General features: G+C 50.1%; 1 protein-coding gene across 2 annotated transcripts; it reads left to right on the plus strand.

The window, feature by feature from the left end:
* Window positions 1-23: 23 nt before the first annotated feature.
* POP7 (POP7 homolog, ribonuclease P/MRP subunit) lies at window positions 24-13,122 on the plus strand. 2 transcript variants are annotated; one of them, XM_008965410.6, is made up of 2 exons: window positions 24-1,654; window positions 12,448-13,122. In XM_008965410.6, the coding sequence occupies exon 2, from the start codon at window positions 12,458-12,460 to the stop codon at window positions 12,878-12,880; it is 423 nt and encodes a 140-aa protein (XP_008963658.3). In that variant the 5' UTR covers window positions 24-1,654; window positions 12,448-12,457; the 3' UTR covers window positions 12,881-13,122. The 2 variants fall into 2 exon arrangements, with proteins under 2 accessions (XP_008963658.3, XP_003812953.3); XM_003812905.6 differs by lacking the exon at window positions 24-1,654 and adding an exon at window positions 11,683-11,931.
* The last annotated feature ends 445 nt before the right edge of the window (window positions 13,123-13,567 follow it).

A 13,567-nucleotide genomic window follows, 5' to 3' on the forward strand; every position in this document is an offset into this window, starting at 1 on the left:
GCCGCCGCCTCCCTCCGCGGCTCCGGCCCGCGCCACCTCTCCTCGTGCGCTGCTCGCGTGCCCCGCGCGCCACTGCCCGGACGCCCGTCGCCCCCGACAGCCCCCCCTCCCCGCCCCGACACGTGACCTGGGCGCCCGGCTGGTCACGTGACGGGGGCCCCCAGCTGCGGGCGGGGTCGGCCCCAGAGCGGCCTCCTCTCCCCCAACCTCCCCCGGCCCCGCGACGCGCGACCTTTGGGACCGAGGCCGCGGCCTCCTTGGCGGTCGGGTTTCCTCCAGGAAGCCCGCCTGGATGACAGGAGACAATAAAATCCAGAACCCTTCATCAGGCGTCCTGGGATGTGTGAAATAAGTGGCTCAGGCAGATAAGTTGACTCTCAGGAGCCTCTTTATTTTATTTTTTAAATTATTTATTTAATTATTGAGACAGAGTGTTGCTCTGTCCCCCAGGTTGCAGTGCAGTGGCGCGATCTCGGCTCACTGCAGCCTCCGCCTCCCGGATTCAAGTGATTCTCATGCCTTGGCCTCCCGAGTAGCTGAGATTACAAGCACACACCACCACGTTTGGCTTATTTTTGTTGGCCAGGCTGGTCTAGAACTCCTGACCACTCAAGTGATCCGCCTGCCTCGCCCTCCCAAAGTGCTGGGATTACAGGCGTGAGCCACCGCGCCCGGCCCCTATTTATTTATTTTTTTGAAGCAGGGTCTCACTCTGTTGCCCCAGCTGCAGTGTACTAGCCCGATCTCGGCTTACGGTAGCCTCCAACTCCCGTGTCTCAAGCGATCCTCCCATCTCAGCCTCCTGAATTGATGGGACTATAGTGTGCACCATCACGCCCAGATAACTTTTTTATTCTCTGTAAAGACTGGGGCGGGTGGCGTGTCTCATAACATTGCCCAGGCTGGTCTTGAACTCCTGGCCTCAAGGGATCCTCCTGCCACAGCCTCTTGAGTAGCTGGGACTACAGCCGTGTGCCACCACACCCAACTAATTTTTTAAATTTATTGTATTTGTTGTTTGTTTGTTTTCCAAGACAGAGTCTTGCTCTGTCGCCCAGGCTGGAATGCAGTGGCGCGATCACAGTTAACTGCATCCTGCGCCTCCTGGGCTCAAGCAATCCTCCTGCCTCAAGCGCCCTGAGTAGCTAGGACTACCAGGGCACACCACCACGCCCAGCTTTTTTTTTTTTTTTTTTTGTAGAGACAGGGTTTCCCCCATGTTGCCCAGGCTGCTCTTGAACTCCTGGACCCAAATGATCCTCCTTCCAAGGTGCCGGGATGACAGGCATGAGCCGCCACGCCTGGCCTCTCAAAAGCCTCCGTTTCTCTTACAGAAGGATGTTAACACTGCTCTGCACCCAACCCCCGACCCCCAACTCCACACTCTTCCTTGAGTGCTGTAAGAATTAAAATAAGTGAATGTGAAAGGCTTTGACAAGAGAGAAACTGCTATGCAAATGTGAGGTGACTGAAACCCCCTTTGTTTAAAAAAAGGACTTTTCAAGAATGACTCGCTGAACTTTTTCAAGGCTCGAAAGTTCCGCGTATGCTTTCACCTTTTTCTTTGGAAGTTACTCCAGAATGTATACCTTACTTCCCAGAAGCCTAAAAGAGCTGTCGCCCAACACAATGTAATCCTCAAAACAAGGAAAAGGTAAGTTCATGACTTGGAATTTGAGTGCCTGGTGTCTTGCCATGATAGAGTGTTGACTTCAGGAACTATTATACCTGGAACAACTTTTGTTTCCCCCACCAAGTACCACTAGGCTTCTCTGCACTTGGAGTTTTCCTGTCTGTTTTCCTTTTTTAACTATTTTATTTATTTAAGAGACAGGGTCTTGCTCTGCTGCCCAGCCTGGAGTGCAGTGGCACAATCAGCTCACTGCAGCATCGACCTCCTAGGCTTAAGTGATCCTCCCTCCTCAGCCTCCCGAGTAGCTGGGATTGCAGGGAGTGGCACACCACCATACCCGGGTATTATTTATTATTATTATTTTTTTTTTGAGAAAGAGTCTCACCCTGTTGCCCAGGCTGGAGTGCAGTGGCGTGATCTCAGCTCACTGCAACCTCCGACCCCAGGTTCAAGCAGTTCTCGTGCCTCAGCCTCCCAAGTAGCTGGGATTACAGGTGTGTGCTACCATGCCTGGCTAATTTTTGTATTTTTAGTAGAGACAGGGTTTCACCATGTTGGCCAGGCTGGTCTCGAACTCCTGAACTCAGGTGATCTACCTGCCTCAGCCTCCAAAAGTGCTGGGATTACAGGCATGAGCTACTGTGCCTGGCCCAGCTATTATTTTTTACTTTTAAATTTTTATACAGACTGAAGTATCACTATGTTGCCTGGGCTGTTCTCGAACTCCTGGGCTCAAGCAGTCCTTCCATATTGGCCTCCCAAAGTGTTGGGATTACAGGCGTGAGCCACTGTGCCTGTCCTGCTGTCTGTTTTTATATTTTATTTAATATTTTAATTTTTTTCGAGACGGAGTTTCGCTCTGTCGCCCAGGCTGGAGTACAGTGGCGTGATCTCAGCTCACTGCAACCTCCACCTCCTGGGTTCAAGTGATCCTCCCACCTTAGTCTCCTGAGTAGCTGAGACTACAGACGGGTGCCACCACGCCCAGCTAATTTTTGTATTTTTAGTAGAGATGGAGTTTCACCGTTTTGGCCAGGCTGGTCTCAAATTCCTGGCCTCAAGTGATCCTCCCGCCTTGGCCTCCCAAAGTGTTGGGATTACAGGCGTGAGCCACCGTGCCCTGCCACCTAGCTTTCTTTCTCAAAGAGGGAGTTTATAGGCTTTAATTTCTGCTGACTTCAGCATCAGTGTTCACACTTTACAGTTGGTGGGGATTACTTGTCCAAAGTCACACATTGGTGTCCAGGAGATCCAGGGAGACCCCTCTGGTCTTCCACCGTGATTGTATTAGTCAGTTCTCATGCTGCTAATAAACCTTGTCCTTCCTTGAGCCCAGAAGGACAAGGTTGTGTACTCCAGCCTGGGCAACAAAGTGAGTTCTTGACTCAAAAAGAGAGAAAAGTGAAAAAATATAATAAAAAACAAAAAAGAACTGTGAGTCTCCCATGAAGAATTAAAAAATTACAAAGAAATCACTTGGACCTAATTGGCCGGGCATGGTGGCTCACACCTGTAATCCCAGCACTTTGGGAGGCTGAGGCAGGTGGATCACCTGAGGTTGGGAGTTCAAGACCAGCCCGACCAACATGGAGAAACCCCGTCTCTACTAAAAATACAAAATTAGCCAGGCGTGGTGGCACGTACCTGTAATCTCAGCTACTAGGGAGGCTGAGGCAGGAGAATCGCTTGAACCTAGGAGGCGGAGGTTGCGGTGAGCAGAGATCACGCCATTGGACTCCAGCCTGGGCAACAAGAGCGAAACTCCGTCTCAAAATAAAGAAATCATTTGGAGCTAATGTGTTTTTGTTTGTTCAGGTGCTGCTCTGTAAAATGTCTTGGTCTGTGTTCTAAATTTGCAAACTTTTTAACTAAACAAAGAGATTTGTTTGGAAGGTTAATGGAGATGAAAGAGTGGTCTCACGCAGACCAAAGAGCCAGCCTCTGCCTTTCTTTTCTTTTTCTTTTCTTTTCTTTTTTTTTTTGAGACAGAGTCTTGCTGTGTTGCTCAGGCTGGAGTGCAGTGGTGCAACCTCCGCTCCTCCGGGTTCAAGCGTCTTGTATTTTTAGTAGAGATGGGTTTTGCCATGTTGGTCAGGCTGATCTCAAACTCCTGACCTCAGGTGATCTGCCTGCCTCAGCCTTCCAAAGTGCTGAGATTACAGGCGTGAACCACCGTTCCTGGCCCTTTTTCTTTCTTTCTTTTCTTTGAAACGGAGTCTCCCTCTGATGCCCAGGCTGTAGTGCAGTGGCGCGATCTTGGCTCACTGCAAGCTCCGCCTCCCGGGTTCACGCCATTCTTCTGCCTCAGCCTCCCGAGTAGCTGGGACTACAGGCACCCACCACCACGCCTGGCCAATTTTTTGTATTTCTAGTAGAGACGGGGTTTCACCGTGTTAGCCAGGATGGTCTCGATCCCCTGACCTCGTGATCCACCTGCCTTGGCCTCTTAAAGTGCTGGAATTACAGGCGTGAGCCACCACGCCCGCCCCGCCCCCACTTTTTTTTTTCTTAATGGCAGATTCCTCTTCAGTGTTTTCCTTTGATGAAATGTAAGGAGAGGGCTGGATGCGGTGGCTCACGCCTGTAATCCCAGCACTTTGGGAGACCGAGGCAGGTGGATCATGAGCTCAGGAGTTCAAGACCAGCCTGGCCAACATGGTGAAACCCCCGTCTCTACTAAAAATACAAAAATTAGCCTGCGTGGTGGCGGGCGCCTGTAATCCTACTCGGGAGGATACTACTACTCGGAGGCTGAGGCAGGAGAATCACTTGAACCTTGGAGGCGGAGGTTGCAGTGAGCTGAGATTGGGCCACTGCACTCCAGCCTGAGAGACAGGGCGAGACCCCGTCTCAAAAAAAAAAAAAAAAAAAAAAAAAGAAATGCATGCAAGGAGATAAGGACTGTCTTGTTGTCAGATCAGTTTATTGTCAAATCGGTTTATTACAGAGCTTGTCTTCATCCACCTAAATTGCGAGCCTTGATATTTATGTGGATATCAGAGTTTGCAAAACATATTTTAGGTACCATGGAAAGACACATGACCTGAGTAATGGAGTGATAGCTCATAAACTGTGCTTATTGTTAATTATCAGACATAATGGGCCTTAAAATTAATTTACTGCATTCAGAATTACTTTTGGCCCTGAGCTAAGTTCTTTGCTCAGCCAAACGTAACTGCGTTGTAAGTCACCAATGACTTCCACATTGTGAAATCTACTGGTCCATTATCTTATATGACCTGTTACCAGCCAGTGACATAGACGGTCACTCCCTCCAGAAATACCATCTTCACCTGGCTTTCTGGATGCTATATTCTGTTGGTTTTCCTCCCACCTCACTAGCTGCTATTTCTCAGATTTTACTGGTTCCTTCTCTTCTCCCCATCCTCCCAGGGCTCAGACCTCCCTATTGGAACAGGATATGGGTCGGGCACAGTGGCTCACATCTGTAATCCCAGCATTTTGGGAAAGGCTGAGGCGGGAGGATCGCTTGAGCCCAGGAGTTCAAGAGCAGCCTGCACAACATGACAAAACCCCATCTCTACAAAAAACACAAAAATTATCCGGGCGTGGCAGTGCACACATGTAGTCCCAGCTACTCAGGAGGCTGAGGTGGGAGGATTGCTTAAGCCAGGGAGGCGGAGGTTGCAGTAAGTGGAGATCAAGCCACTGCACTCCAGCCTGGGTGGCAGAGCCAGACCCTGTCTCAAAAAAAAGGGAACAGGATATAGGACCTACTGCTAAACATTCCTGTCTCTGCCTAATCATTCCTTCCTCTTGGAAAACCTTGGATCCCTCAAGATGATATTGGCTGTCTCTCCTTGGGGATCCACCCAATCCTATTCATGTCCCCTCAGCACAGGTCATGCGATCATGCTCACCTTGTCTTGCACACTACAATATGAGCAGTTCAGCACAGTATTATGTAATATAACTGGTATGTTCGCAGCCTAACAGGTCACCTTGATCCATCCCTTATAGCTGTGTAATATTCCATGGGATGGATGTGCCATAGATTGTTTACCATGCACTGATCAAAAGTTATCCGGAGGTCGGTGGCTCATACCTGCAATCCCAGCGCTTTGGGAGGGTGAGGCGGGAGGATTGCTTAAGTACAGGAGGTCAAGACCAGCCTGGGCAACATAGGGAGACCCCCATCTCTACATAATAAATTAATATGAAAAGAAAGCCATCTGGGTTGCTTCCCGTTGGGCTATTACAAATAAAAATGCTATGGACGGGCTGGGCACAGTGGCTCACGCCTGTAATCCTAGCACTTTGGGAGGCTGAGGCAGGCGGATCACGAGGTCAGAAGTTCAAGACCAGCCTGGCCAAGATAGTGAAACCCCGTCTCTACTAAAAATACAAAAAAATGTAGCTGAGCGTGGTGGCATGCGTGTGTAATCCCAGCTACTCGGGAGGCTGAGGCAGGAGAATTGCTTAAATCTGGGAGGCAGCAGTTGCAGTGAGCTGAGATTGCACCAGTGCACTCCAGCCTGAGTGACAGAGTAAGACTCCATCTCAAAAAAAAAAAAAAAGAAAAAGAAAAAAAATGCTATGGATGTTCATGTACAGATTTTTAAATGCCAAGAAATGTTCTTGCTGGGTCATTTGTTAAGTGTACGTTTAATTTTAGAAGGAACTGCCAAACTGTTTTCTAGGATGGCTGTACGATTTTCCACTTCCACAAGCAGTGTATGTATGAGAGATCCAGTTTCCCTGCATTCTCATCCACACTTGGTATTGTTCGTATTTCAGCCATTTCAATACGTGTTATTGGTAGCTCGTCATGGTTTTCATGTGTATTTCCTTAATGGCTAGTGATATTGAACATCTTATGATGTGCTTATTTACCATTCTTATACTCTCTTTCACTGAAATGTCCGTTTAAGATTTGCCCATTTTCTTTTTCTTTCTTTTTTTTTTTTGAGACAGTCTTGCTCTGTCGCCCAGGCTGGAGTACAATAGTGTGATCCTGGCTCACTGCAACCTCTGCCTTCCAAGTTTAAGCGATTTTCAAGTCTCAGCTTCCCGAGTAGATGGGATTAACAGGCGCCCGCCACCACGCCCAGCTAATTTTTGTATTTTTAGTGGAGATGGGGTTTCACCATGTTGGCCAGGCTGGTCTCAAACTCCCAACTTCAGGTGATCCACCCACCTCAGCTTCCCAAAGTGCTGGGATTACAGGCAAGAGCCACCGCTTGCTTGCTTGCTTGCTTCCTTCCTTCCCTCCCTCCCTCCTTCCTTCCTTTTTTCTGTTTTTTCTTTCTCTCTCTCTCCTCTCTCTTCCTTCCTTCCTTCCCTTTTTCTTCTTTTCCTTCCTCTCTCTCTTTCTTTCTCAGACCCTCACTTTGTCGCCCAGGCTGGAGTGCAGTGGTATGATCACAGTTCATTGCAGTGTTGTCCTCCTGGGCTCAAGCAATCCTCCTACCCCAGCCTCCTGACTAGCTAGGACTGTAGGCACAGACCACCAGGCCTGGCTAATTTTTAAATTTTTTGTAGAGACAGGATCTCACTATGTTGCCCAGGCTGGATTTGCCCATTTTCTAATTGGGTTGTTCGGTTTCTACCTCTCGAGCTTAGAGAGTGCTTTATATATGCTGGAAACAAGTCCTTTGTTAGATATATGATTTGCAAATATTTTCTTCCAGTCTGTGGCTACTCTTTTCATCTTATTAATGTGATCTTTCACACAGCAAATGTTTAAACATTTTGATGAAGTCCAATTTATCTTTTTTTTTTTTGAGACGGAGTTTTACTCTTGTTGCCCAAGCTGGAGTGCAATGGCGCAATCTCAGCTCACTGCAACCTCCGCCTCCCGGGTTCAAGCGATTCTCCTGCCTCAGCCTCCTGAGTAGCTGGATAACAGGCGCATGCCACCACGCCCGGCTAATTTTTTGTATTTTTAGTAGAGACGGGGTTTCACCATGTTGGCCAGGCTGGTCTTGAACTCCTAACCTCAGGTGATCCACCCACCTCAGCTTCCCAAAGTGCTGGGATTACAGGCATAAGCCACCGTGCCCAGCCCAATTGTTTTTCTTTTATGGATTGTGCTTTTGGAGTCATGTCTAAGAACTCTTTGCCTTTAGCTGGGCGTGGTGGCATGTGCCTGTAATCCCAGCTACTCAGGAGGCTAAGGCAGGAGAATCTCTTAAACCCAGGAGGCAGAGGTTGAAGTGAGCCGAGATCGCGCCACTGCACTCCAGCTTGGGCGACAGAGTGAGACTCCATCTCAAAAAAACAAACAAAAAAACAAAACTCTTCACCTGACCCTACACCATGAAGTTTTTTCCTAGATCTACTATCCATTTTGTATTAACTTTTTGCATAGGGCTGAGGCTCATTTCTTTGCCTATTTGTCCAATTGTTTCACCACCACTTGAAAGGATCATCCTTTCCCCATTGAAACGCTTTTATACCTTTGTCAAAAACAAGTTGGTTGGCAGTGGCTCACGCCTGTAATCTCAGCACTTTGAGGGAGCTGAGGCAGGAGGATTGCTTGAGTCTGGGAGTTCGAGATCAGCCTGGTCAACGTAGTAAGACCTCGTCTCTACAGAAAATAAAACAAAATTAGCCGGGTATGGTGGCGCATGCTGATAGTCCCAACTACTTGGGAGGCTGAGGCGGGAAGATGACTTGAGCCCATGAGGTTGAGGCTGCAGTGAGCCAAGATTGTGCCACTGCACTCCAAGCCTGGGTGACAAAGTGAGACACTGTCTTATAAACAAACAAAAAATTATTTTTTAAAGAGAGATAGTTGGCTGCACTTGTGTGAATCTATTTCTGAGCTCTCAATTCCATCTTATTGATTTTTGTGTCTATCCCACTGGGGAAACCATACTTTCTTGATAACTTTATTTATATAGTAAGTCTTAAAATCAAGTAGATAGTGTGATTCCAACAACTTTTTCAAAGTGGTTTTAACTATTCTACTTCTTTTGCCTTTCCATATAAAGTTTAGAATAAACATCTATATTTAATACAAAAAAACTGCTGGGATTTTTGTAGGAATTGCATTACGCCTATAGATCAATTTGGGTTTTTGTTGTTGTTTGAGACGGAGTTCGCTCTGTTGCCTAGGCTGGAGTGCAGTGGCGTGATCTTAGCTCACTGCAACCTCTGCCTCCTGGGTTCCACCTATTCTCCTGCCTCAGTCTCCTGAGTAGCTGGGATTAGTACCAGGCGCGTGCCACCACACCCGGCTAATTTTGTATTTTTAGCAGAGACGGGGTTTCACCATGTTGGCCAGGCTGGTCTTGAAATCCTGACCTCAAGTGATCTGCCCACCTTGGCCTCCAAAGTGCTGGGATTAAAGGCGTGAGCCACCATGCTTGGCCCCTATAGATTAATTTGAAGAGAATTGGTATCTTTACTATAATATGTTGGATCTTCCAATTCAATCCCAATCTTGTGGTTAATGAAAGAATCTGAAGTAAAGGAAAGAACTATGGGATTGAAATGGGGTGCTGGGAGCAAATTTCTCTAGAATCTGAACTCTCTTCAACCTTTGATCAAATGGGGTCAGACTCCATCCTAGGGAACTGAGAAGGGCCTGGGAGACATAAATATGCCAACTCACCTGTGTAGGTTTACAGTTTACAACATTACCTTGGGTTTCACAACTCAACTGCAAGAAAGGAATTAGCATCCCCATTTTTTTTAAACCAGTGTTTTCATATCCTTTATTCCCAAGTCAGTGTATTTGTCAGTTTGAATGTTACATGTATGATAAAACAGATTATGAAAAGCATACTAACGAGAACATTATTTTATATAACTGATCATTGAATATGCAACCTCTTGCAACAATAACTTAATGGACCCAACTCTACCTTCTAAATGGACCAATTTTATGATTCTCCTAAAATGTTTTGAGTTGGGTATAGTTTCTTGTTGCTTCTTCCTGTGATCCAAAGCTTAAAAATGAGGCTGGGCACAATAGCTCACGCCTGTCATCCCAGCACTTTAGGAGGCCAAGGTAGGAGGATCACTTGAGATCAGGCGTTTGAGACCAGCCTGGCCAACATGGTGAAACCCCATCTCTACTGAAAATACAAAAATTAGCTGGGCGTGGTGGTGCACACCTGTAATCCCAGCTACTCAGGAGGCTGAGGCAGGAGAATCGCTTTAACCTGAGAGGCAGAGGTTGCGGTGAGCTGAGATCGTGCCTCTGCACTCCAGCCTGGGCAACGGAGCGAGACTCCATCTCAAAAAAAAAAAAGGAATGAATCTCTGGAAACTAGCAATTAGAGCCAGACCTCCCTAGGACCAAGGAGACAGGAGTTGGAGAAAAAGACGCTACAGGTGATGCCCACAGCCTCAAGCACTGTGGCATATGCTTGACCTCAGAGCATTCCAGTACTCAAGGTCAAGTGTGGCACCATCCGTATATCCTGTCATCGCAAATGCCCGCAACTGCTACAATTAACAGGATATGGGAGAGAGGAGGCACATCATGTGTGGAGGAATGAATCGCTCCCAACAATTATGTGAACATTTCGAAAATTTCTTTTCTTTTTTTTTTTTTTTGAGATGGAGTCTGGCTCTGTCCCCCAGGCTGGAGTGCAGTGGCGCGATCTCGGCTCTCTGCAAGCTCTGCCTCGTGGGTTCACGCCATTCTCCTGCCTCAGCCTCCCGAGTAAATGGGACTACAGGCGCCTGCCACCATGCCCGGCTAATTTTTTGTATTTTTAGTAGAGGCGGGGTTTCACCGTGTTAGCCAGGATGGTCTCGATCTCCTGACCTCGTGATCCGCTCGTCTCAGCCTCCCAAAGTGCTGGGATTACAGGCGTGAGCCACCGCGCCCGGCCAACATATCGAAAATTTCAATACCAAGGATTAACTTCTAAAATACAACTTTATATGCTAGTGCATGCCCGTAGTCCTAGCTGTTCAGGTGGCTGGGGCGGGAGAATTGCTTGAGCCCAGGAGTTCAGGGCTGCAGTGAGCCGTGTTAACGCCACTGCACTCCAGCCTGGGTGACAGAGTAAGGCCCTGTCTCAAAAAAATGAAATAAACTGGCCGGGTGCGGTGGCGTGCGCCTGTAATTCCAGCTACTCAAGAGGCTGAGGCACAAGAATCGTTTGAACCCGGTAGGCAGAGGTTGTAGTGAGCTGAGATCACACCACTGCAGTCCAGCCTGGGCCACAGAGACCCTGTCTCAAAAATAAATGCATGCAAGTTTGTAGACAGAAGCTATACAGCTAGCCATTCAATAAAATGCATGTGCAATATGGTGGAGCTGTTGTGAACATCCCCATTTGAATGCTGGGCAAACAGAGTAGTTCAAGGTCCCCAGTGCAGCAGGTCCTACTCATTTCAGAAGGGAACTCTGCAGAAACTATGCCCATCTGGGCAGAGCCCCCACTCCACTGGCCTGAGAGCCACGAATCCGGCGCGCGTCCTCCCCACCTTGCCCGCCAGGGGGCGGCAAGTCCCTGATCCGGGGTCGCTTGCTGCAGAGCTGGTGGGAGATGGTTGAGGGGCGTGGGTGGGTCAGCGTTCCTTGGGGACCCGTGAAGCCTGGGCTTAGGGCTCACAGCGTGGGTCCCCAGCACAGACAGGAGGCGGACAGCTTCCCGTGAACTGCAGGGGAGTCCCGGGACGCTGTCCTCCAGCGAGGTGGGGACCGGCTATGTCCCTCAGTTCCCCCTCGGTCCTCGGGCCACAGGGACATTAGACTAGGGGGTCAGTTCTGCCAGCCCTGCCCAGGCCTCTTCTGACCAGAGGAGCTGCGACGGACGCGGAGTTCAGGCCCCTTGGCGACCGCGGTCTCCTGAACTCGGCCCCTTCCCTGCTCCCATGGAGAAGAACCCTGCCCCTAGAACAGCCTCCCCTCCAGGTGTCTTCCCTACGCTACCCCTCCGCCGGCCGGGAACTCCGCCAGGACTAGAGACGCCGACCAGGCCCTTTCTAGCTCCTCCCCGGCTCGGACCTGGTCCCCGCCCTCGGCCGCCCGCCAGTTCCCGAGGCGTACACGTGTAGATCCCGTCACGCCCGGAAGTCTCGCGTTTCTCAAACGCCTCGCGCAGTCGCCCTTGCGCTCAGGGAAGGGGCGGGGCGAACGGAAGCCGGGAAGGCGAGTCATAGCTCACGGGGTACGGGCGCGCGTGCGCACTCCGCAGCCCGTTCAGGACCCCGGCGCGGGCAGGGCGCCCACGAGCGGCTGGCTGCTTGCACCCACATCCTTCTTTCTCTGGGACCTGGGGTCGCGGTTACTTGGGCTGGCCGGCGAACCCTTGAGTGGCCTGGCGGGGAGCGGGCCTCGCGCGCCTGGAGGGCCCTGTGGAACGAAGAGAGTAAGCATGGGAGGGGCGGCGGAGGGGCGCGAGTTTGAGGGCGACGCGATGAATGAATCGGAACGGGGAGTGGGGAGACGCGGGATCTGGAGGTGAGTGGGAGAGGACGAGGGGCCGGAAGGAAACAGGGACATCGAGTGTGTCCCCTCTCGGGTGCACCCTTTATTTTTGTTTTTGTTTTTGTTTGAGACAGAGGCTTGCTCTGTTTCCCAAGCTAGAGTGCAGTGGCGGGCGCGATCACGGCTCACTGTAGCCTCGAACTCCCGATCTCAAGCGATCCTCCCCCCTCGGCCCGGGTAATTAAAAAATTTTTTCTTAAGACAGGGTCTTGCTATGTTGCCCAGGCTGATCTCAAACACCCGGGCTCCAGTGATCCTCCCGCCTCGACCTTCCAAAGTGCTGAGGTTACAGGCGTGAGCCACTGCCCGGCCAGGTGCACCCTTTGTACAGGAAAAGGGGTAGGAAAGGCTTCGAGGTCCCTCTGAGCCCTCTGATCGCGTCCCTTTCCCACGCCAGGGCACACAGCATGGCAGAAAACCGAGAGCCCCGCGGTGCTGTGGAGGCTGAACTGGATCCAGTGGAATACACCCTTAGGAAGAGGCTTCCCAGCCGCCTGCCCCGGAGGCCCAATGACATTTATGTCAACATGAAGACGGACTTTAAGGCCCAGCTGGCCCGCTGCCAGAAGCTGCTGGACGGAGGGGCCCGGGGTCAGAACGCGTGCTCTGAGATCTACATTCACGGCTTGGGCCTGGCCATCAACCGCGCCATCAACATCGCGCTGCAGCTGCAGGCGGGCAGCTTCGGGTCCTTGCAGGTGGCTGCCAATACCTCCACCGTGGAGCTTGTTGATGAGCTGGAGCCAGAGACCGATACACGGGAGCCACTGACTCGGATCCGCAATAACTCAGCCATCCACATCCGAGTCTTCAGGGTCACACCCAAGTAATTGAAAAGACACTCCTCCACTTATCCCCTCCGTGATGTGGCTCTTCGCATGCTGAGTACTGGACCTCGGACCACAGCCATGTAAGAAAAGGCCTGTTCCCTGGAAGCCCAAAGGACTCTGCATTGAGGGTGGGGGTAATTGTCTCTTGGTGGGCCCAGTTAGTGGGCCTTCCTGAGTGTGTATATGCGGTCTGTAACTATTGCCATATAAATAAAAAATCCTGTTGCACTAGTGTCCTGCCATCCCATTGCCACTGATTCTTTCCTGTGTAAATTCTGTGTGTGCCTGAATAGGGATGGTAGGAAACGCTACAGGTATCTAGGTGAAAGGGGAACCCAAGTGTTTCTTGCCTCTATAGAGAGGATAGATTATGCTATGAGCAGTGTAACAAAACAGTACAGTGCAGAAGCCCAGTCATCCCAATGTTTGTTTGTTTGTTTGTTTTTTGAGACAGAGTCTCACTCTGTCACCCAGGCTGGAGTGCAGTGGTGCAATCTTGGCTCACTGCAAGCTCCACCTCCTGAGTTCACGCCATTCTCCTGCCTCAGCCTCCTGAGTAGCTGGGACTACAGGTGCCCGCCACCACACCCTGGCTAATTTTTTTGTATTTTTAGTAGAGACAGGGTTTCAGCGTATTAGCAGGGATGTTCTCGATCTCCTGACCTTGTGATCCACCCATCTCAGCCT

The sequence above is a fragment of the Pan paniscus genome, chromosome 6 (assembly GCF_029289425.2).
Source record: "Pan paniscus chromosome 6, NHGRI_mPanPan1-v2.0_pri, whole genome shotgun sequence".
NCBI lineage: Eukaryota > Metazoa > Chordata > Mammalia > Primates > Hominidae > Pan > Pan paniscus.